Here is a 23,542-nt window from a genome sequence, read left to right as displayed (position 1 = left end):
AGAGAGAGAGAGAGAGAGAGAAGAAAAGAAGAGAAACTGAAACCCATAAATTTCCGGGTGATGAATTTCCCATAGAAGCCTATGGATATTGTAGCCCATAATTACATGGCACTAAACAATTGGTGCAAGTGAGCTTGGAAGACATTCCTTCCGGCTAGAGGGGAAATGGTTAAAAAGATATTTCTACATTCAACCTAAGCAAAAAGTTGCCATCACTTGAAACAGTACCAGACCTGATATGTTCTGTTAGTACATGGTTCACTTCACCTTGGTTTGCAAGATAACTGGAGACGGATTAAAGAATGTCACTGTTGAACGAGCCCCTTGCAAATTAAAAAACCAAGCTCTAGGTATATCTTAAATTTTACTTGGAGTCAAGAGCTGTGGCGTGGAAGTGGTGGTTTGGAGAAATCCCTAGTTCATATTCACAGACGTTAGAGAATCATTGCTTAAAGTAGTTACACACTTGGTTTCCATTCTTCACTTTACAAATAATAAATAAACTGTGCAACCAAAAAGGGGCAAAAGAAAAGTTATCTCCTGCCAAAAAATCAAAAACTATGCAACACTACATTATACAAGCAGTAATTTGGTAACCCGCAGTATCATCGTCTCATCGGTTACTCCTGAGGAACTTCAGACCCCAACGGTGTGCCAATCCATCCATGATGTGGCTTGCTGGGTTCTTCTGTACTATCAATGTTGCTCGTGTGCCAGCTTCCACGTCAGCATCCTGTATTTTGCTGCTACCATCCGTTGAAGTACAAGGAGCACTAGACACACAATCACTACTTGAGGAGCTCTTGGCACTTGTTGGTTCCATAGGTTCCATAATATGCGATCCTTCATTGTTCAGTGCAGGGTCCACAGTTGAGTCCAAATTGGCACTTGGTAGTATGGAGCTTCCTACAGCCTCTGATGCCCCATTAGACCCTGCAGTGCAAGCTTTTGTGGTTCCTCCAGCCTCTGATGCCCCATTAGACCCTGCAGTGCAAGCTTTTGTAGCATCTTCATTGCTTTCCAGCATGGAGGTCCTTACTGTCTCTGATGGCCCACTACAGTCTGCAATCATAGCACCCATGGCATCGGATGACATAGATGTTGCAGTCCCTAAATTGGATGGAAGATCTTGAGGCTGCCTCATCTCCAGGTCCTTCAGGGATTCTATGATTGCTTCCATGAACATCTGCATCCCAAGCAAAAGAAAAAATGAAGCAACTTCCTTTTTCAATAAGAACAAGAGTCATCAAGTCTCTCCCCACCCCCACATCCCATACGCGCGTGCCCCACACCCCCTCTTTCAACCTCATCAGCTCAGATTTTAGTCTGAGTGTCTCAGTCTCACTGTCATGAGTTGGTTTAACACTAAAACTACCCCTCCAGAACCTGCAAGCATTGACTGTTGAAACACTTCAGTAATTTGGACTACCCTCGGATGAACATTAGGTGGAAAATACACTAGTTTGCTGATTATGATTTATATGCAATGAAAGGGCTCTGAACTCTTCAGAGAAGTCTGGAAGATTTAGTTTCTGGCTGTGGCCCATCCAAGAGTGCCCAAATAAAGCCTGCCTGGATAGGGCTGGACTGGCTGAAACCCACCAGAATAGTGGAGAATTTGGGGAAAAGCCCACTGTGGACCAGATCAGGTGTTTGGATGCCTGATCCAGACCAGCAGCACCCAGCGGGTACTCCCTTGTCCCACAGGCCCACCTCCCCCACACCCCTCAAAGAGATCCCTATGCGCTAAAAAACACATTATTACATGGACTAGTCATCAAATAGTACCGTTATGCAATGCAGCTAGAAATTTTGGTACTAAGAGCTTAAACATTGGATCATAGCTAACCAACTTACCCTTTCTTCATCTTCCGTGCTGTATGGTATGCCTGATAAGCTGTCAAATGAATAATCAACGAATTCCTCATCACTGGTGGATGGAATCAGCTGACCATGTTGGTGACCGTTGGAAAGGTTAGAACTATAAATTCTAGAAGATGAACCAAGATCAAATCCACTTCCATTCTCCTGCAGTCACAAACCAAAGCACGTGCGCAATGAAGTTGTGTATGGAGTGATTACAACATTTTTAGGGTGTCCTCTGCTGTCACTGTGACAGCTATTTGGTAAAATAAGCTTCCAGCAAATGAAAAGTCATCAACATCACAAGTTGCACATAAGGAGATTCTGTGTTAGGTGAATAATCCTTATGGAGGTAGCTTTGGTTTTTCAAACTAAATGATCTTAGTCTTTCCCTACTAAGTACACACTCTGATAGAGCAAGATGAAAAGTCATCAACATCACAAGTTGGACATGAGGAGATTCTGTGTTAGGTGAATAATCCTTATAGAGGTAGCTTTGGTTTTTCAAACTAAATGATCTTAGTCTTTCCCTACTAAGTACACACTCTGATAGAGCAAGATGCTTCATGGTCACTACATATTTGATCACTACAGGTAACGAAGAAAACTGGTTCCCTTTAGATTTATTGTATTTTTTGCATCTTTAGCAGAGGCAATCATATTGCTGGTTTTAGCGTTGCGTTTCGGATATGAATAGTGTTTATCGGTTCTACTTTTGGTATTTATTTGATTGGGGTCTGAAAGTCCTCACATATTGAAGATTTGACTTTCACAGTTAAGGTGTGTTTTATATGGGGTTCCTTGCGAATCCAAATCTTGGCATTATAGGAAAGGTTTCTAGGCATCCATGCTTAGATTACTTGCTTATTTGGCGCCCCATATGACATGTAAAAGAAGTCATGCAAAGACCGGTCTCTATAGGCTGGCCGATAGAAAGCAAGCTTAGACTGCCCATGCCATTCTCTTCAATTCTCTCTCTTATCTCCTTCTTTCACTTATGAGTTATAATACTCCTTTGCTTCTCCGCAGTTTTCTTGAACTTATGCCATGATATTCTTAGATCATCTTCTAGCACATTCTATGTTAATTTTCTTCACAGCATGCATCTTTTTTCTATAGTTTCATTTTAAAGATCCAAAATTTTGAACGTATCTTTATCAATCACCACGTAAACCCTAGATTCATTTACATAGGACTCATTTTTCTCTTAAAATTCCCCAAAGGAGTAAGTCCTGATGCTTATGATTTATACACTTGCTAAAAACAATGTGCACCGTTCCACTTTTGTAACAGGACAGTAAGGTGACTTCCTGACACAAACCCTAGTTTAATCCCCTTAAGTTCATCATTTTGAAGCAAAACCCAAATGGTTTTGGATCACTTTTACACAAATGAGAACAAAAAGGAGCATAGAAAGCTGATTAGTCAAACCAAATTAGATGCATAACTTGTTTATTTTTGTTCTTTTCATTCCTTTATTATATTTGATTTCTTTGGTCATGCCAAACATGCCTCCTCCATCTTCCCTTTGGCCACTCCTTTTTAACACTTTCTCTTCTTTTATTTCTCCCCATAGGCAACCTGGGGGGCCTTCAGCAAAATCCTAGACTAGTAGTAGTTATTCTGGATGGCAATAGCAAGGAATCATATCATAATTTGTATTTGTAACCCATCTGCGCCAAAGATTTTCTCCTACAACTGTGGAATTTCTGTTGTGAAGATTTATCCACGCTACTCCATGCCTCGAAATAACAAGAGAAATCTTGTGTGAAATCCTCCAAGTCTCCAACAACAGATGACAACCTTACCTCAATAAGACCAACGAGGAAGACAGAAAGGGACTCGAAGCTTTCCAGACCTTAGAAAACATTCGTGAGAGAAGAAGAAAGGCCTTTTCAAGGTCCCAACAGCTCAATTTATCAAGTAAAGAGCCTAGTGCAAGATTTTTCATTCTTTTAATTCTCCCCTTTTTCCACAGTTTTGGTCCCTTCCCCTCAGTTTTCCACCGCATTGAGAAGACGTCGTCTCAGAAGAAGAGATATTCTTAACAGCCCAATGGATGGTAGATTATTATTTCTACGATTTTCTTCTTTTTTTTTTCTGTTTTCTGTTATTTGCATTCATCCGGAAGTGGCTATCTTTTTCTCTTTCTTTTTCTCATATTAGAAGAACAGGAGAGGGAGAGAAAGATTACTCAACTCTTAGTTATTATAATTTCAAGTCAGACAAGCAATTATTTGGTTGTCAGTTATTTCTTTTTTCTTTTTCCTTTTGCACTAGCTTAACTTTTTCAAATAATATTACTTGCCCCTAGTGCCAACCCACCCCACCCCTATTGTGCTCTGATACCACTTGTTGGGGGAGGAAAAAAGAAGAAAGAGAGAAAAATATCACAAACAAATCAAGGTAATGTAGATTGGTCTCAAGCCTACCTCCACGGGGCGTGCAAGCTTCACTATGAGAGAAAGAAAATCAAACAAATACAAGAAGAACTCACCACTCAACTCTTGTACAAAGATCTCTCAATAAGAAGCCCTAAAACCCTCACAAAAGCTCTCTGAAACCTCTCCTGAAGCCTCTCTACACGATCAGGACGTCACTAGCTATCCAATGCAACAAACGGCTCGTCAATCGGAGTTATATAGCCTCCAAAAATCCCAAAACAGTGTTTCACTAGGATATCGGGCTCAAATCAAATCCTAGAACCCTTCTATACCATCCGATCGTGACCAGTTCGAACCAGAGCCGTTCGATTGCGCAATCAAGCCCCCTTAACTCCTGATCAAACCAGGAAGTGATCTGAGCCGTCTGATCGCGACCGACGGCTCTCTAGGCCATCGGATCATGCACCGATCCACACATAGCCTGCGAGCCACGACAGAGTGCAATCCACCATGGACCACGAAGGATAAACAGGATTGGGCGCCCGCACTGGACCAGGGCTGCACGCCCGCAGCCGGCTCGCACGCACCTCGACTGGCCCGTGCAGCCGCCGGCCTGCGTCGGCCCGTGGATCCTTCTGGCGGCCCATGGGCCGTACCAGCTGCTCTCGACCTGCTTTCTTACGCGTATCTCCTCCGTCTGGACTCCGTTTGGACTATTTTTGGGCTCGTTGGATTCCATTCGTCATCCTGAACCTCATTCTTGGCTTATTGTGGACTGAATTTTGAGATATTTTTCTCAATAATCTCCACCTTGACTCGATATTCGGTCTCCACCTGTCTTTGAGAGCTTGTGACCTGTCTCGCCCCAACACCTTGGGGCACGCCTGTTGTCTCATAGATGGGCAAATGTGGGAGTTAGAACTATCAAGACGGGCCGGCCCACCCTGACCCGCCACAATCTGCCTCTAAATAAGGCAGGACAGGCTAGCCCATTTAACTGGCAGGTTGAAAAAACCCCAGCCCAGCCCGATCCGTCATGGGCTGCAGCCTATGGGTTAAATGGGCCAACCCACCAAATTTTCAAAAAAAAAAAAAAAAAACCCTGGTGACAATGGCAGCCGACGAAGACAGATCGCAGAATTCCTCTCAACAAAATCGCAAAATTCCTTCGGAAAGGCAATGCCGACGAAAGCAGAGTACCAAAAAGGCAACGCCGACGAAGACAACCCACAAAATTCCTCCAAAAACTCCAACTCCGACCACAGACCTCGCGACTCTCCAATTTCAGGACAATTAGGCCGCTGGAATCACCCAGATGATGCTATAAACCGACCTTTTTACCTCCAAGTTCCCTCCTTTCCCTCTCCAAACACCAAATCCCATGGTTTCCCATCAAGAGATTCTATCTCTCGCCATACCCCTTGAATTCCCACCTCCAAACATGGAATGTCCCAAATCCAATAAGCAGACCACTAACAATCCCCAAATCACAGCCTCAAAAACAAATCTCCCTCGATCCCCCACACCACCACCCCAACCTCAAACTTCGCTTTAAACCAATCTCAAATCCCTCAAAATCCTTAACAAACCTCAAAAAAACACCATTTTCTACACCATCGAGCTCCTTCCCCTACACTTCCTCTACATACCCAACTCCAACGCGATCGAGAACCAAATCCCTCCCTGGGACGAAAGACAAGGACACCACAGGATGGGGCAAGAGAGACAGAGAGATCAAAGGAAGCACATAAAAGGTGTGAGGAGAGGCGACCTGGGCCCTCCTTTGCTTTCAAAAAAAAAAAAAGAAGGCCAGCCCGCCCCAACCCACCCCGATCCGCCAACCCAAACGGAGTGGATCATTTAACCCGCTTTTAAACGGGTTGCTAAAACATGAACCCAATCTACCCTATTTATATGGCGGGACGGGCCAACCTGACGGGTCCAACCCAAATTGATAGCTCTAGTGAGAGTCGAGCTAGGCCGCTCGATTCCACCTCCATCATGAGCTGTCCACTCTAACCAAAGACCTGCTAGGAGAAATCTCCTGCGACAATAGGAACTTCACTATGCGACGTCGCTTCTCGTCCTCCCAAGTCTCACATCTTGTGTCCAATCCACCACCTAGAGCTTCACTTCGCACTAGACTCTCCGTCTCCTGAAGCTCCACCTCAAACTGGGCTCCCTGCCAGGTAGTAATATCCTCTCATCCTCTTCTTGCCCCCCAATATCATCCTATCGCTGCACATAACTTTCAGGATTCTATCATCAACTACCTACCTGTAGCCGTTTGAATCCAATCTGCTCAGTGAGATAAGATTCCATCTGAAATTGGATATATATCGGACCTCCCCCAATCACCATCATGTATCCTCCAGTTGACCATCTCAGTGCCCCTGATTGCACAGCTCGATCCATCCGACAGATGAATGGTACCCTCACTGCTCTTCAGGGAGTCAAACAGCTCCTTTCTGCAACATACATGATGGGTGCATGCAGAATCTAAAATCCACTGCTGGAAAGTAGATACCTCATCAGATATCACTAGGACATCATTCTCTGACTCACTACAAGCCGTCACCGTAGTAGCCCCTATCCGATCCTTGAGTTAAAAGCAATCTCTGATACGATGTCCTAACTCATCACATCAGTAGCACCTGATCTTGCTGGAGTCCCTTGTCTTAGATCTAAATCATCCTCCTCGCAATCCTCTGCCGCTCTGTCTATTTCCACCTGCTCCAGAAACCGTCAAAGCTGAGCTGCCGCCATCTGAACTCGAAGCCTGGTTCTCCCGCCTGAGAACCTCGTTCTGAAAAATCGCCGCAGTGATCTTGTCCATCTTGATGGTGCTCTTCCGCATACGAAGGGAGAAGCGACGCTAGTCAGACCAACATTCTGATCTTCTCCTCAACCTTCTCACCTACACTGAGAAGATCAGTGAGAATCTTTTGAAAGTGGCTGAGATACTCCTATACGTTGTCCCTTGTCCATTCGCAATTGATAGAACTGCCTTCAGAGGAAGAGTGTTGGTGAGGGACTTCACCATGTACAACTCTTCGAGCTTCAACCACAGCACCATCAGAAAAATCTTGCCAAGTACATGAATCACCACCTCATCCGCCAGGTACAAGTGAATGATACTTATCATCTATATCTGTAGCCGCTCACAGGTCGTCTCCTCTATGGTGTCCGGCTTCTCGTATAAGAGAGCGTCGATCAACCCATGTTCGATGAGCATGTCCTTCACCCTCGGTTGCCACAAAGAGAAATTACTCTTTTCATCGAATCGATTGATCTCCATCTTGATTGTATTTATCTTCTCCATCTCCAATCTCGATCAACACCACCTTTGTCTGAATCATCTGGTACCACTTGTCCATGATAATCAGGCTTTGATACCAATTATTGTGCTCTGATACTATTTGTTGGGGGAGGAAGAAAAAAAAATACCATAAACAAATCAAGATAACATGGATTGACCTCAAGTCTACCTCCACGGGACGTGCAAGCTTCACTATGAGAGAGAAAATCAAATAAATACAAGAGAAACTCACCACTCAACCCTTGTACAAAAATCTCTCAACAAGAAGTCCCAAAACCCTCACAAAAGCTCTCTGAAACCTCTCTTGAAGCCTCTCTGCACGATCAAGACGTCACCAGCTACCCAACGCAACAAACGGCTCATCATCAAAGTTATATAACCTCAAAAAATCCCAAAACAGTGTTTTACTAGGATATCGGACTCAAATCAAACCCTAGGATCCTTCTGGACCGTCCGATCATGACTGGCTCGAACCAGAGCCGTCCGATCGCGCAATCAGGCCCCCTAAACTCCTGATCAAACCCAAAAGTGATCCAGGCCATCTAATCACGATCGACGGCTCTCTGGGCCGTCGGATCGCGCACTGATCCACGCGCGACCCGTGAACCACGATAGAGCACGGTCCATCGTGGATCGCGAAGGACAAACAGGCCTAGGCACCCACACTGGGCCACACACCCGTGCGCGCTTGGGCTAGCCCATGCAGCCGCCGGCCTGCACCGGGCCGTGGGTCCCTCTGGCGGCCCGTGGGCCGCACCAGCTGCTCCCAGCCTGCTTTCTCGCGCGTATCTCCTCCGTCTGGACTCCGTTTGGGCTGTTCTTGAGCTCGTTGGATTTCGTTCGTCGTCCTGGACCTCGTTCTTAGCTTATTATAAACCGAATCTCGAAGCATTTTCCTCAACAACCCCACCTCATGTATATAAATATGTATAACTTGTGATTCAATTCTTATTTTAGTTTCTATTTTCACATTATAATTACAAGGTTCTGTTTTTCTCTTAACCATTGTTTTTTCCTTGTATTCTTGTTTTTCAATTCCCTTTAAAAAAAAAATTGATGTCTTAACCTATTTTGTAGACATTTGTATCCTTACACCTTGTTTTTTTCTGCTTAAATTGAATTGTCTGAAATAATTGATTCAAATATTTTACCTGTTAAATGTTTTCATTCACTGTTCTGTATGCTTATTTTATTCTGGATAACACTGATCCTACAAATTATTATATTTACAATATAGTTCCATGAACTGATCTTTTTATTCCTTGGAGTTATAACCTGATAAACCTTTTAGCTGCAGGCATGGTTCTATAATTTATAACCATATGTTTAAATTTTTTTATTATTATTATAGTGAGGATTTTAAACAGCATCAAGTGACTGAATGTCGAAAACTAACAAAAGAGATCTAACCTGTACATACCATTATTTATGAGAACCTATGAAAATCTTTACATGAATATTTTGGGAAAAGACGAACAAAGCTGGATGGTCCCAGCAAAGCAACATCAAAATGCAAAGCAGGAGAATGCAAACGTCCACTTGAAATCCTGAGTAACAACCAGTTGCTAGAATACTACATAAACTGGGAGGAAAAAGAGTCAAAAAAATTGAGCGTCGCCCGTCTTGAATGACCAAGAAAATATGGTTGGCATTGATGAAGATGATGCATTTTAGCATCTTGTAATTCACAAACAAAAAAAAAAAACAAAGCCAACTTTATAATAACCGATGTTGGAATTTTTTAGTAGGAAGATGCTCACAAATTATGCCAATTTCAATAATTAAGAAAGGCAAATAAAACTACCAAAGCTAAACAAAATATAGAAACCACAAGATTATGTAATGGTGGAAGACAGTATGGAAGGAGGCATGCATAAGTGAGAGAGAGAGAGAGAGAGAGCTTTAAACAAAGATAGAGGAGAACAAAAGATGAATGTAGTTAGCTTTCTTTTCTTTTCTTTTGTGAAAAATACAGATTGAAAGCTTCTTTTCCAGCTGCACAAAGTCCTTCTGTTTATAAATTCAGTCAGTTCCCCATGTTTCCTAACTTGAATCTCGCCAGACCATAATTACTAACTATTCACCCACATTACTTCTTGAAATATTTTTTAAAATTACAAATTTGGATTACTAATGAAACCTGAAAGAGAAATGCATATAAAGCTTTCCAAACTAAATCTTAATGTCTTTAGGACTTCTATTAACCAAAATATACTGAATTATAATATCTAAATACTAATCCTAAAATTAGAATGCTAAACAAAACTAAGTCTTATTGTCTTTAGGACTTCTATAAACCAGAATATAACTGAATTACAATATCCGAGTAGCAGTCCTACTCAACATAGGATGCTAACTAACACTAAAATTACATAAAAAGGATGTTACAATACAAGAAGCTTTAAAGATGAACTAGTTTTTTCTCCCAATTATCAGGGAAGGTTGATCAATATCATAAGATCATTATAGGATTTTCCAGAGGAAAGACCAAAGAATGTTGCATAAATAAGGCAATCAAGTGATTCTATGTCCAAATTATTAATCAACAGCATCATCAATCACTTTGTTTGTGCACCTGGAAAGCCACTCGTATATCCCGTGGTTCATATCCTAAAATATCTAGCAGGAGCTTCAAGAAGATGTTATTTATAGGTGGAATATCCATCTATAATTTAAAGAATTCTCTAATGTAATCTGACAAATTCCATCCATTTGAAGAGGTGAACTAGAGTTAATAAACATTTTATGGTGAAAACTTAGTTACTTGGCACAGTTGTAGAATATATCATACAATGCCAATGTGAACTCTTGTGGCTACAGGAATTCTTGCTCAGACAAGGTCCATTTAAACGATTGAGATGTTTTATTCTAATGGTCAAAATTCCTTAGATATGAATAATAAACATGTCTATCACAAAAGCAATAAATAGGTTTTAAGTGGACCAGCAACTTGGTTGTGAAATTAAAGAGCTCATCACTTCTTATACTTAGTCACAGAAACAACTAATCTACATCTTTACAGAAACCCTTAAAAATGCATAGTTTAGTGTTACAAACTTTGTTGTCTAATATCAAAGTTCTAACTTGATTGGGATTGTTTCAGTTTATTTTTTTTGATGTACCTGTATGAGATCTCAAACCTTTTGAGTATCAATGACCCAAGTTACATGGACTCTAGCATGAATGTTGGTTGCAGGGGCATGTCTAAGCATCAGATCATTTTACTATTTAATTGCTTCATGCAAACCCATGTCCAAACATCACAACAATGACCATGATTAAGTGTTATGTGTGGGTTACTTTAAGCTAAACCAAAAGGTCTACGTAATGTAGCCAATGACCATCTGATTAAATGGGTTTATGGAATGCAGATGATTATGAGATGCTTACTCTAAAAAAAAGGTAATGGTACAGTTTATTACACAAATGACTCTCACAAGTAATCATGAGATAAATAAATTTGAAGTCAAATGTTGCAATTGAATGACATGCATTATGAAATGGACAACAATTATTTACCACCCACATAGAGCAAAGAAATCTTAAGCACTATATCAGAAGAAATAGAGTGCCATTCAAAGCAGAAATAAAGATATTAAATGCTATATACAGATAACCACGCACACATAAAATAATTAAAAGATACCTCAGCTCTGAAAAGTTTATCTTGGGAGGATATATCAGATGGGACCTGCATAGTAGTCCAGAGATGCACAATATTAAGGTGAATTCAAAAGTTGTCACTCAAACACATTAAAAAGTTTCAGTTGCTGTTTGATATTTTACATCAAAAGGAATTTGGAAGAGAATAAAAGTGAGTACTTCAAAAGAGTATGATTAAAGTTCAATGTACCCAATCAAGATTAACACCTCAACATGCAGAACACCATAGCTGCATAGAAGGCATGGCTTTCAATGTGTAAAATAATAGCTTTCAATGTGTAAACATCCTAATAGGGATTCGGTGATGAGCAAACAGAAATATATGTACAAATCATTAGGATAGAATATGTTGAACTCATGAAGGATTCTGCATGGTTAGTTCAGAATATCATCATGATTATATCCAGAAAGCCTTAAAAATTTGGGGTAAGTCCTTGATTCACCATTCTTTCTTATTTAAAGGCTATATTTGCTACCGATGTGAGTTACTTGACACTATAAACCTAGAAACACCTGACTTATTCTAATGCTGATAAATGAAAAAGTTCATATGGATGGCCGTAAGGATCTTATGAATCTTGAGTTTTCATCAGTCAACAGTTGCCAACTGAAAACATCACAAAAACTGAGACAGTCATGTAACTTACATAGTAATGGACTTAAGGATACAATAAACCATTAAAATTTTCATCTTTTTAAGAATTGGCAATGGAAAGCAGCATCAGACCTCCAACTTGCTATGTGAGAAAAATCTTCCAACATGAGTTTTCTACGACTCAAAATGCAACTTAACCAGGTGGGTTTGAAACTTTGCTTGACCTGAGCAAGACTCATCTAGCAAAGGAATATTTACATGCATTACTAAGCAAACCAGACTTTATCTAGAAGTGGAGAAAGATTCTCCTATTTCCCCAAAAAAAAAAAAAAGAAAAAAGATGACATTTTTTTTTCTCCTGGATCAAGGTCCCTTGGCACTTTTTAACTGGATTTTTAAAATTAGTTTCTTAGCAGCTCACCCTAAATTGTTAAGAGTTCTCTCTTCCTGTTCTTTCTTTCACAAGAGGTAAAAACACAGCATCACTCTTTTGGCGGTCCCAAGTATAATGCACAAGAGGATAACCTACTTGATTTCGGTCCCAAGTATAATGCACAAGAGGATAAGCTACTTGATTTTCTGTTTAGGCCAAATATTTGAAAATGGATTTTATCCAAGTTTTGAACTTTTTTGGTCAGAATGGAAATCAAGAGATAATTCCTCTGAACAAGATATGCAGTTGAGTCTAACTCACAGCTTTCAATGTTGATCGAAGAAATGGGTGAGACCGTGAGAGGGCTTATTAAGGTCGACTTTGTTCAAGATTAGGATCAGCCTGGTAGATTCGCAAGCTTATCCCATGCAAAGAAGATTATTTGTTGTCATCCTCCTTTAGGAGTTATCCCTGGAATGGGATAAGCAACTGTTGCATCTGGAAATGTAGAAACCTCATCTTTGACATGGATGCTTGGGCCACTATTACAATTTTGGTGGTGGTTTTCCTAAAAGTGTTATCTTAGGTTGCGCATAGAGGCCATTGACCCAGAGATGCATAAAGGCCATTATTATTTCTCATATGGAATGCATATCAGGTATGACTCCTTGTGTCTACAAGAAGGATTGTCATCTGAAAAAGTTTCCTAATTCACGGGTAATTAACTAGCTAGGTCATTTGTTAACCTCTAAATCATAAACCAAACTAGCTAGTATTGGCTTTTACTATTTAACCCGTGTTCATATAGGTCCTAATTAGCTAGATATTAACTGGAAAATTGTCAGTTCAAGGAAAAAACACCAGCCATGAAATTAGTGTCAATTGTTGAGAACTGGAATTAAATATAGAAGTATATCTAGGACATTACACAGATGTCAAAGGCTCAAGGTGCACCAAGGCACCAATGCATATGGGAGTCTGGGAGCAAGGCACAAAGCAAGGTGCTCATCTTACAAAGAAAGGTGCAAACATACCAATATATTTACAAAAGTAATAATACCAAGGTCTCTTGAAGTACAAAGTTTTGAAAGACTCTAGATGCATAAAGGTGCCAAGACCCCAAAGCGTTTATGCCTTGACAAAGCAAGGCACAAATATATCAATATACATAAAAAAAATATATCAATTTCAAGGCCCCCTGAAGCCTAGGTGCAAAAAGCAACACAAGGTGCACACGTTGATGAAGCAATGAAGAAGAAAAGTGGGGGGAGTGGTGGGTGCGTGTGCGTGCAGGGTGGGGTGGGGTGGGGTGGGGTTGGAGGAAGAGCAGAAATAGCAACAGCTATTTCTCTTCCTGTTATAAATGGAGACCTGCAACTGCAGTTGCAGCAATAGCTGACACAGATGGAGGAAGAGCGGAGATAGGGCAATAGTAGCAAGAGCTCTGGTGGCAGGAAAGGGGATGAAGAATAAAAAGAAGAAGAAGAAGAAGAAGAAAAAGGAGAAAAAGAAAGAAAAGAACAGGAGCAGCAGCAGCACTGGCAGTAGTAGCAGAAGCTCCAGTAGCAGGGCAGCGGAGAAGAAGGAAGAAGATGCAGAGGAGGAAGAGGAGGACCGGCAGTAGGGTGGCAGTAGCAGCAACCGCAGCGGTAGGAAAGGGAAGGAGTGGAAGGAATAGCAGCACCAGCAGCAGGGCAGCAATAGCAACAACTCCAACAATAAGGAGAGAGAGGAAGGAGAGGAAGAAAAAGGAGGAGCAGGAGCAGGAGAGGGAGAAGAAGATTTACCCCAAAGTGAGAGAGAGAGAGAGAGAGAGAGAGAGATTTGTTGGAAGAGAAGTCAGAAACCTGGATTTGTCGAAGGATAAGTCAGAGGAGTCCTCTTAATGATGACTTCAGATCCCTAATCCACTCTCTCTTCCCCATTTGGCTGATCATCATCATCAAATGTGGCTGAAATCTCATGGCTAACTTAAAAGATAGAGAGATGCACTTTTTTTGGCTAGACTTTTCTCAAGGCAATAAAGATGCACTCAAGGTCGATTGTGCTAGTACCAAGGCTCCAACTGGTCGGCTGGCGGCATAGTTCAGTATGCCCCCGTATCGGGCCCAAATTGGCACAGCAAAGAGGGTAGGAGAGAGGGAGAACAAGAGAGAGAAAGGAGGGGGGAGGGAGGGAAAGAGAGGAAAGCAGAGGGAGAGGCCTCTGAAGGACCAAATGAGCGGCTCCGCCCTTCTGCAGATTAAAACAGGGGTGAGGCGCCAGCTTTCAACAGCCTCTGGTGAGCTCTCCAACCTCTCCCTCTCCTTCCCTCCGCCCTCCCTCTCTTTTCCTCTCTTTCTTTCTCCCTTTCCCCTTCCTCGTCGGTTTTTCGTTTCAAATGCCGAAACCATCCTGGTCTACTTTCGGTACGATTCTGTACACCCCAAATCGGGTGGTTTGAAACAGTTCTGCAATCCTTAGGTGCACTTTCCTAGCACCTAATAGAAGGGGGCTAACTTGAGAATATGCAAGGTGCTTAGGCTGAGCATTGCATGCATCTTGAACAGTTGAATCTACACATATATTTGATAGCATTAAATATATAAAATATAAACTCTATAATATACAAGGAGGTAACTCTAAATGGAGTTTGCGAAGACGATAGAATTTTGTTGGGTGAAGAAATGAAGATTTCTTTTATTACTTCCTTGTTCAATCATGAAAATATAGGACGTCTTGATGATATCAGATGGTTCCTACAAGACAATTGACAAGGCAACAAGCTTTGAATTATTTTATGAAGTGTTATTAAAATTGAGGGGATTTGCAAGTTGGATTAGAGAACTACATACCCCGCCCTTCAGCCATTCCAGTTATATAACTAGAACATGTAAGCTAAAAACTAGACTTGTGGTGCTTTACTTGGGCCCTTTTTTTTATTGTTGGACCAACCACTTAGGTAGGTCTCAAAAAGCCAACAATTAAATAAATTAGTGCCTGAAAACATAGTTTTCCTTCTTGAAATTCATTGTTTTTTTACAATGTTACCGAGCTCATTGTTCTTTTTAAGGTTTAACCAAATAATTGGAGAGATAATAGAAGGCCCTTGATTCCCTCATGAAACAAATGAAAACGAAGATGGTGAAGAAAGAAGAGTAGCACCAATTTGCGCTATGTCACACCCCTCTTCCTCCACTCTGGCGTACCACTTGATGTTGACACCTCTTGCCTCTGACATGTGGAACCATCACAACCATCACTGGACGAGAAAAACTAGGTTTTGAGTATCTCTCCCGTCTCCTCTTTGCCTCAGCACTCACCCCAACTTTCCTCTACCCTCCCCATTATCTACCTCAACAACATTCTCCATCTCATTTTTTTTGGATAAGACGGTACATTCATACTATTCTGTTGTGAACACAACCAAGAACATCAAAAAATAAAATATCACGAAAACCACATGGCAAGGAAGTCATATCAGTCCAAATCAACACTCGCATAACATTCTCCATCCTTCACCATAACTTCTTTCAATTGCAATTTATTGTCAATGTCAAAGCCCTTTCACCCTCAAACCCCTTTTCTCTCTACACCACCCATGTCCTTGACCCCCCCTTCGCCATCAATGTCTTGGTAGCAGAAAACTTCTATCAAGGGTATCTAACCCACGCTAGAACCTTTTTAAGAAACTTCCTCCTACTCCCACAAACCAAGTGGATTCTTGTTCAGAACTTTTTTGAGAAATCCATTTCCTCACTTATGTATGCACTTATATACATGCATGCCTACATATACTTATATTTACAAGACCCCCTTCTATTCTATCCGAGCTTTGGAGTGGTGCTGCTAGTGTTGGCTTTAGGTACTTTCTTGGATATACCTAAATAAGTTTGGATAACACATGAATGGTATCTTAACATTAAATCTTCACGAGATTCCTTGTACTTCTAAATGAACTGTCCTCCATTTCTTATTATGTAATCCAAGAGAAACAAACAACTTTGCCTATGGATATGCACCAGACTTTAAATATAATATAACAATAATAATTCATAAATGACTTTTTAATAGAAGAGAATATTCACATAATTCGCCGAACTGCCCCAAACCATATAGTTCGGCGTATGCCGAACCGTACTGACAGTCAATCGGTGCAGTTCAAACATTTAATTCAGAACGCTGACAAAAACGGAGCAAGAAAAAAGGAAAAAGTGGAAGGAGATGGAAAGGCCGGCAATGGCCCACCGAAGCCTACAAGGCTCTGTGGTCCTCCTTGAGAGAAATTAGAGAGAGATAGGGAGACGGGGAGAGAGAGAGAAATGGAGAAGATGGCGAGGAGACTATCGGAGGGCTATCGGATGGCTGTTATAGCCATCGGATGGTAGAAATATGCCCCATTGATGCCGTGGGTTCGAACAGGGGCAACCCACCCTTATTCATCACATTTTTTCCAGCTTGCCAGCTTCACTCACCTCATAACGGTCATGACATCCCTCCGATGACCTCCCTGCTGTCCTCCCCTCCCTCCATTTCTCTCTCTCCCCATTCTATCTCTCTCTCTAATCTCTCTTGTGGAGGATCATGGAGTCCCAAAGGCCTCAACGGCCCTCTGAGGGTCCTTCAATGGCCACCGTTGGCATCCCCACCAACCTCCCTCTCCCTCCTTCCCCCCTCTCTTTTCCTCGATTCTCCCTCATTTTCATGTTAGTTCAGACCCAATACAATTCGATATAGGGGCATACTAACTCGTACCATTGGCCAATCGACATGGGATTTAATTTTGAGTCGACGAACCTTGGATAATAAGATGATTCAGTCTTCATATATAATCTAAGAGGATCATCCGACTTGATGTAGACTACTTTATTCACTACAAATAGCTCCGAACATGATCCAGGAACGAGACCCAACATATAGAGAAGCCAAATCACGAGCCAAACTACTAAAGGCTATAACTTGGCCGTACAATGCCTAATTGAGATGATCTTTTAAAAAAAAATCAGCTAACATTTTGAGATCTAAGGTGTAGCATCAACCCTTATAGGATGCAGTGCAGCTAGCTATCAAGCCCAAATTCCATTATTTAGGCCCCAAAATAGATCAATGAAATCAAAAATTTCCTTTCTGGGAAGAATTTGATTGGGCATACCCCCAATCCATGAAGAAATAGGCAAAATGACATAGAAAAAGGTTGATGCAGGAGTTAAAATCTACCTTCTATAGGATTTTAGTTTTTTCATATTCATTTCTACTAATCATATCTATTTTGAGAAAACTAGTTCTGTTCGAACTAGGAGAAAAATCCGATCCGAATGATGCATGGGCGAACCTCATTATTACAGATAGAGGCCATCTATCTTAGTTTTTGGAATCATCAATGAAAGAAAAGGGGACCTAAACCCTACTCCTGCCAAGCTTTCCACCTTTTCTAAATTCCTTTCAAGAGATTCAAGTTGAGCGGGTTGATAGAATTCTTCCTTCTCCCTGATCGGATCAATATAACACTCTGCTATTATAATATTCAGCTATAAATTGTTAATAGGAAACCCTACACTATGTCATTAAAGTCAACTAGTAAAACATCAAGTCTTTTTCCAACACTTTGCAGTGCAAGTAGAAACACAAAAGAACAAAGAACTTTGAACTAGGAAACTCCTCAATTGTGAGCTAAAATATACTCAACTAGAAATTTTTCGATGTTTTCAGTGTGCATATTAACCATGAGTATTGCACTACAACCACAAGTAATAGGACAATTCGAATACATTTTTTTATCTACTCATCAAATTTTAAAAAAAAAAACTGCAAAATTTTCTACCACCTCACATACTCAAATAAACATGATAAAGCATCAAATATTTGAAGATAAAATTATAAAATTTAATAAAGGCTTGTTGCTTAATGCTTTGTTATCACACATTTAACTGATTTGTATTAATTTTTTAATTTGCATTATTTTTTACAGTCTATGGGTTATTCTAGACTTATTCATGTGATTGATTATTAGATCATGTTAACAGGTTGTTTGTGCTAGACCACCAAATTATAACCGGCTAAACTCCAGGTCTTTTGAGTACCACCTTACTAGTTCTTTGCCTTATAAGCTGAATGTTGTTAATTGACATGAGTAGCCAGTTCACATCTTAGTTTTAGCATTTCTATGTGCATTTGCAATATATATATATATATATATATATATATATATATATATATATATATATATATATATAGAGAGAGAGAGAGAGAGAGAGAGAGAGAGAGAGAGAGAGAGGGCTATCTTCTTTTTCTTTTCTTATAATTCATGTGGGTTTTACTGCAGTTAATTTCATTAAAAGCAACCATATCAATGCAGATTAAATTTGTAAAGCATCTCAATTCCTACCTCATTTTCGGACAAAGTTGGTGACTGTCTTTCTGTACATGAATGAGAATTTAAAGTATCAAGTTCAGAAAAACTCCCCAAAATTCTGTTGTTCATCGATGAAGACTGGATGCATGAAGATGAAATAATTGAGACATGCATGAAGTATGGAAGCATTATCTAGTACTGCTGTCATTTTTGGATATCATAGAGGTGTGAGATGTTTGGGACGTGTTAGATTAAAACTTCACACCCAACTTTGAGTGGTATGTGAACATCATTATGCTGCAATAAAAAGTGAAATTGTTGTCCTTTACATGTACCATCTAGCTAGCAAGTTATGGTATAAGTTTTGCAAGCCAAGCTAGTACAGAGACCTATTGAATCAGAAATAGTGTTCAACCCACCACTCAAAGGATGCTTAATACTTTCTGTTGTCTTCTAGATGTTCACTATGCCACTGCTAAGGAATATATCAACTTCATTACTAAAAACATCACACGTTAAGTAGTTAGCATTCCTCAACTACAACTGTCTTCCATTTTGCATCTCTGCATGCCTTTTTCTTCATCACAATCATCTCCCTAGTTTACCAATTTGACAGCCTCAGAATCAACTAGTAATTCCTTTTCTTCACAAAACGTAGTCTAGTTTTAATATGGACATACAGCTCCAACCAATCTTGTGTCTTTAGGTGAAGAATTGTTAAAGCTACTTCAACGTTGCTCTACCATTAATATTCTCGGTAAATAAAAATGACTTTCCTTATAGACTATTGGTTAGAAAACTGTGAACAGGTCTTTAATGTTGGTCAACATTCAGTCATTCTTTCAGTGTTGCTCAAAGCCAAAATGGAATATGGATAATTAGCACCTTGTGAGTCGGATGATTTGTATGTGCTAAACATTCATCATCCCTAGAATATTGCTACGGTAAACTATCTATCACCCTTTCCTTCTAGTTTATCACCTATTCAATGATCAAATATGCAATATTGCCCAGAAATTCACCATTCTCGAATCTCGTTATCCCATTGCAGTTGGCATTCTTCCTCCCCATTTCTCTGACTTTCTTTCCTTTATTTTCCTTTCACATATTTCTTCTATTTCCTGTATTTTCATTTACTCTTTTTTTAAGTCACAATACTTAGAAAATTAAAGATAAAAGACTTTAGAGCTTAGACTAGGGATGGACAAACCTTACAAAACCAACCAGTTCAGGGCGTGCCAAACTGGATTAGTCTATTAACAGCACAATTCAGGGGCCCAAAATGGTTTATATTATAAAGCCAAGCGATTGGACCCCACGTCCCTTCACTTCAAAGACCTCGGTGCCGAAGGCTTTGTTTGCATAGAAAGGTTCGAAGCTAGAGCCCCTTTCAAAACCCTCTGGCCTCCGTCCACCTTCGAAACCCTCCCTATCTCTCTCCCCCTCTTTTTCAGTCTTCACCGCCAGCCTCCATCCCCCTTTGAAGCTCTCGGGAGGCCTTGGCCTCTCTTTCTCTCCGCCCCACTTTTCGAAGCTAGAGCCCCTTTCAAAACCCTCTGGCCTCCGTCCACCTTCGAAACCCTCCCTATCTCTCTCCCCCTCTTTCTCAGTCTTCACCGCCAGCCTCCATCCCCCTTTGAAGCTCTCGGGAGGCCTTGGCCTCTCTTTCTCTCCGCCCCACTCCTTCCTTTCCCCCCTATTCAAGGCTCTCTTCAAAAGCTAGAGGCTCTGTTTGAAGCATCCCTCCAAGTGTCCCTCTCTCTCTCTCTCTCTCTCTCTCTCTCTCTCTTTCACGGGCTTCCATCCCCCTTCAAAGCTCCCTGAAGACCTCGGCCTCCCTCTATCTCTCAGCCCCTCTCCTTCCTCTCCCTCTCTTCCTCCCTATTTCAGCTAGGGATGGCAATGCATGACCGTTTAACCTGTCTAACTTGATTCAAGTTGTTGTAGATCAGCTTGGATTACTTGCTTAATAAAATGATCAAGTTTGGGTCTGGATTGTTGACTTGTTTAATAAACAAGTCGGGTTCAGGTTGACAGCTTTTTGACCTATAACTTGTATTCAACCCAACCCGACTGCTACCCTAGTTTCAGCACACTCTGAAATAGCATGGTACAGACCTATACCGTACAGAACCGGCCACCAAATGGTAGCCCCGGTACCAGTTCAACGAACCTTCTTTCGACTTTCAACCTTTATGGATTGAAAATTAAGGATGCATAAAGATCCAATCTACATCTATTCATGAACTCAAGTTAATTTCCAAGTTTATCAGTCAAGATAGACATCATAAAAGATTTTTAGATGCTTAGAAGCACATGCTTGAAATCTAACAATGGAGTTCTAAGGGGTATATGCTGCCTTAGCAATCAAAAGAAGTTGCACGAATTCTTTAGTTGAAACAACCAGATAGAGTTGCTTTGAATCATTGATAAATACAAGGTTACGGTAAATTGTGTATACACCATTGATATGTGCAATCCTAAGTCCAATCATCTAACATATCTACTTCATGACTTCTTTTTGATAAGTGCTAAAACATAAGTATCCACAGAAAGCTGGTAACTTTTTTTATAAAAATTTCAGTCAATTGCTAGGAACACCCAAAAACAATTGCTATGAAACTAATACCGCAACTTATAATGATTGATATGCATTTATGCCAAATAAAGACAAGAAAAAGCCATATAACTGTCATTGGTCTCTTAGAGATCATCATGAAACTGCACCAACAAGGACAATGATGTTAACTATGATTATATTTCACACCTCTGTTCGACTCATAGGCCTCCTAGATCGAAGTTGGATAATAGCATCTTCTGTACTGTCAGTCGCGAGTTCTGCAGCCACAGACACAGAATGTGTAAGGGGTATAATGAAACAAATTCAGATAAAATCCTCATTGGAATACTTGTTGGAAAAACAGCTTCATCATGATCGAGGCACAGTGTTCACAAGTCTTGCCTGGGAGTGGTACAGCAAAATTGTGGTTTCGATATTCTGCTTCATGTATTTTATGCCAATTACCCTGTATTGAATTTCACGGATAAATTAGAACAAATTTATAAAGCATATGTCCAACAAACAATAATATCTAGAGTCTAAATTTTCTTTACCTGGCCAAAATAATCATTCATTGTGTGAAAACGTTGCTCGTCAGAAGCATCCTCTGGAGGATTTAATACGTTATGGAAAAAAATGGTTATGGAATCAAAGTAGAATGGCGGGCGTGGAGAATTGTGATCCCCATCAAATTTAATAATGTTTTTGTCTCCCTGCAAGTTTTGTAAATTTCATGATATATGGAGATTAACAAGTGGAAGTTATTTAAAATTGATCATATCCATTAATAATTCATTAATGATCCAAAACAAAAGTACAATTAGTGCATCCTATACTTTAATGCAGAGTTTCCAGCACAAGCACTCTGATTTTTTAAGAAAGATTAAGATGGTTATGCTCCATTTGAGTTACATATGGTATTTTTTGTTCTTTCTAATGATTAATGACATAATCATGTTAAAAAAAATCTGCAAGCCACATCATTACTGCATCTCTAATGTCAAAGCAGCACAACAAAGTATTAACTGACTTCACTGGTGCAAGATTGTGAGCAATGTCAAGATGATGATTTCAGACAGTCACATACAGGCCATCTTTGCCCTTGAAATTCCGTTGTTTCAGTTCAGTAATTGCTGCTCTCAAGTCTAAATGATATGAGGTAATATCTTGACTCAAAATCTATAGTATTTGACATGAATCTTAGTGCTCTTGGAAGGCCAAAATTTTGATTACATAAAAATCTTGATTGTGGTTTATTCCAATGGCCATAGCCCTCTGCATAGCAACTGGAGATTCTGGTTGAGTCTTGGATAGTGCTCGGGCTCCAGTGAACTTGAAGGTGTTAATGATAATGACAAAGTCATTGTCAGTGTTAGTTGCCTATCTACATCCATACACCTCTGGAGGTTTCAAAATTAGCAGACTGAGCAGTCCCTACCAGACTCAAAGCTTCATCATTGCCAGCCCAACATAAGTAGACAGCTAAAAGTCAATCAAATGTGTCAAAATCTTACAGTGAATCAAATTCTGCCCGTTCACCTAAACTCAGCAAGTAGACTATAGTTGACTGGTTGTGAACCATTATGCACTTGTAGCTCTTCTTGCCAGCTCTCTTTAAGTATCCTTGATTAAGATTAAGATCACTCGTGAAAACTTCATATTGACATTTTAGGTACTGTGTCTTGAACAAAAGCGAATTGGAAAAGGATGCATACATTCAGCTCCAATTACATTGGCAAATAATCGTTCTTTTCTTTATGTTTGACTAAATTGATGGTGGGTCCACCTCAATTTTTTAGTGTGGTAGTAAATATGTTAACAAGAAATTTCTATTTTAAACTGAATTAATAAAAGATTACCTATAAGATCAAACATTTGTTTAGAACAATAAGACTATCTATAACCTTTCGAAGGATAATAGAAACTGAATTAACAAAAGAGAATTAAGACAAATATGTAAATATTAAGTTGAGAGGAAAACATAATAGAAGACAAAAAAGAAGTATTTCAAGAAAATGATAGATTAATGAATGATAGAAAGCAATATCAAGGATGTCCCCCATATTACACCCCTGGTAACACCTAAGACATGTAAAACGCGTCTAAGAAGAAGCAATATAGAAAAGAGAATAGATGGGGACTTACGACATAAGCATTATATATGCGTTCTGAATGATGAGGATGTATAAAATCATCATCAATGGCATGCCCTAGCAAAACTGGGACAAAACAACACTTTGCCACCTACAAGTCATCCAAAAATTATTGCTTTAACATTTGAGCACAAAGCATTATAATAAGATCAAAGCAAGTTTCCATGCACAAATCTCCATAATATGTTTATATTACAAAATTAATATGTTAATTGTCAAGCATGAAAACAAAATAACCATTCAATAGAATATCGAAAAACAAATAAAAAGTAAATGTCTTTATTCACATGCAAATTACATA

At 40.0% G+C, this 23,542-nt stretch overlaps 1 protein-coding gene and 1 pseudogene across 2 annotated transcripts in view; one reads left to right on the top strand and one right to left on the bottom strand.

Annotated features, from left to right (window-relative positions):
- Positions 1-401: 401 nt before the first annotated feature.
- LOC105060435 (uncharacterized) overlaps positions 402-23,542 on the bottom strand; it is a 61,352-nt gene continuing 38,211 nt past the window's right edge. The window contains exons 8-14 of one of the 2 annotated variants that reach the window (XM_010944126.3): positions 23,234-23,332; positions 21,643-21,801; positions 21,491-21,554; positions 21,296-21,366; positions 11,213-11,257; positions 1,858-2,028; positions 402-1,186 (exon numbers count right to left, since the gene is read on the bottom strand). In XM_010944126.3, coding sequence (XP_010942428.1) covers positions 614-1,186; positions 1,858-2,028; positions 11,213-11,257; positions 21,296-21,366; positions 21,491-21,554; positions 21,643-21,801; positions 23,234-23,332 — 1,182 coding nt within the window. In that variant the 3' untranslated portion in view covers positions 402-613. The remainder of the gene's footprint in view (positions 1,187-1,857; positions 2,029-11,212; positions 11,258-21,295; positions 21,367-21,490; positions 21,555-21,642; positions 21,802-23,233; positions 23,333-23,542) is intronic. The other variant, XM_073260653.1, reaches the window with a different exon arrangement.
- On the top strand, positions 5,427-6,168 carry LOC140859131 (uncharacterized; annotated as a pseudogene).

The sequence above is a fragment of the Elaeis guineensis genome, chromosome 7 (assembly GCF_000442705.2).
Source record: "Elaeis guineensis isolate ETL-2024a chromosome 7, EG11, whole genome shotgun sequence".
Classification (NCBI taxonomy): domain Eukaryota; kingdom Viridiplantae; phylum Streptophyta; class Magnoliopsida; order Arecales; family Arecaceae; genus Elaeis; species Elaeis guineensis.
This window is presented reverse-complemented; position numbering and strand designations above follow the sequence as displayed.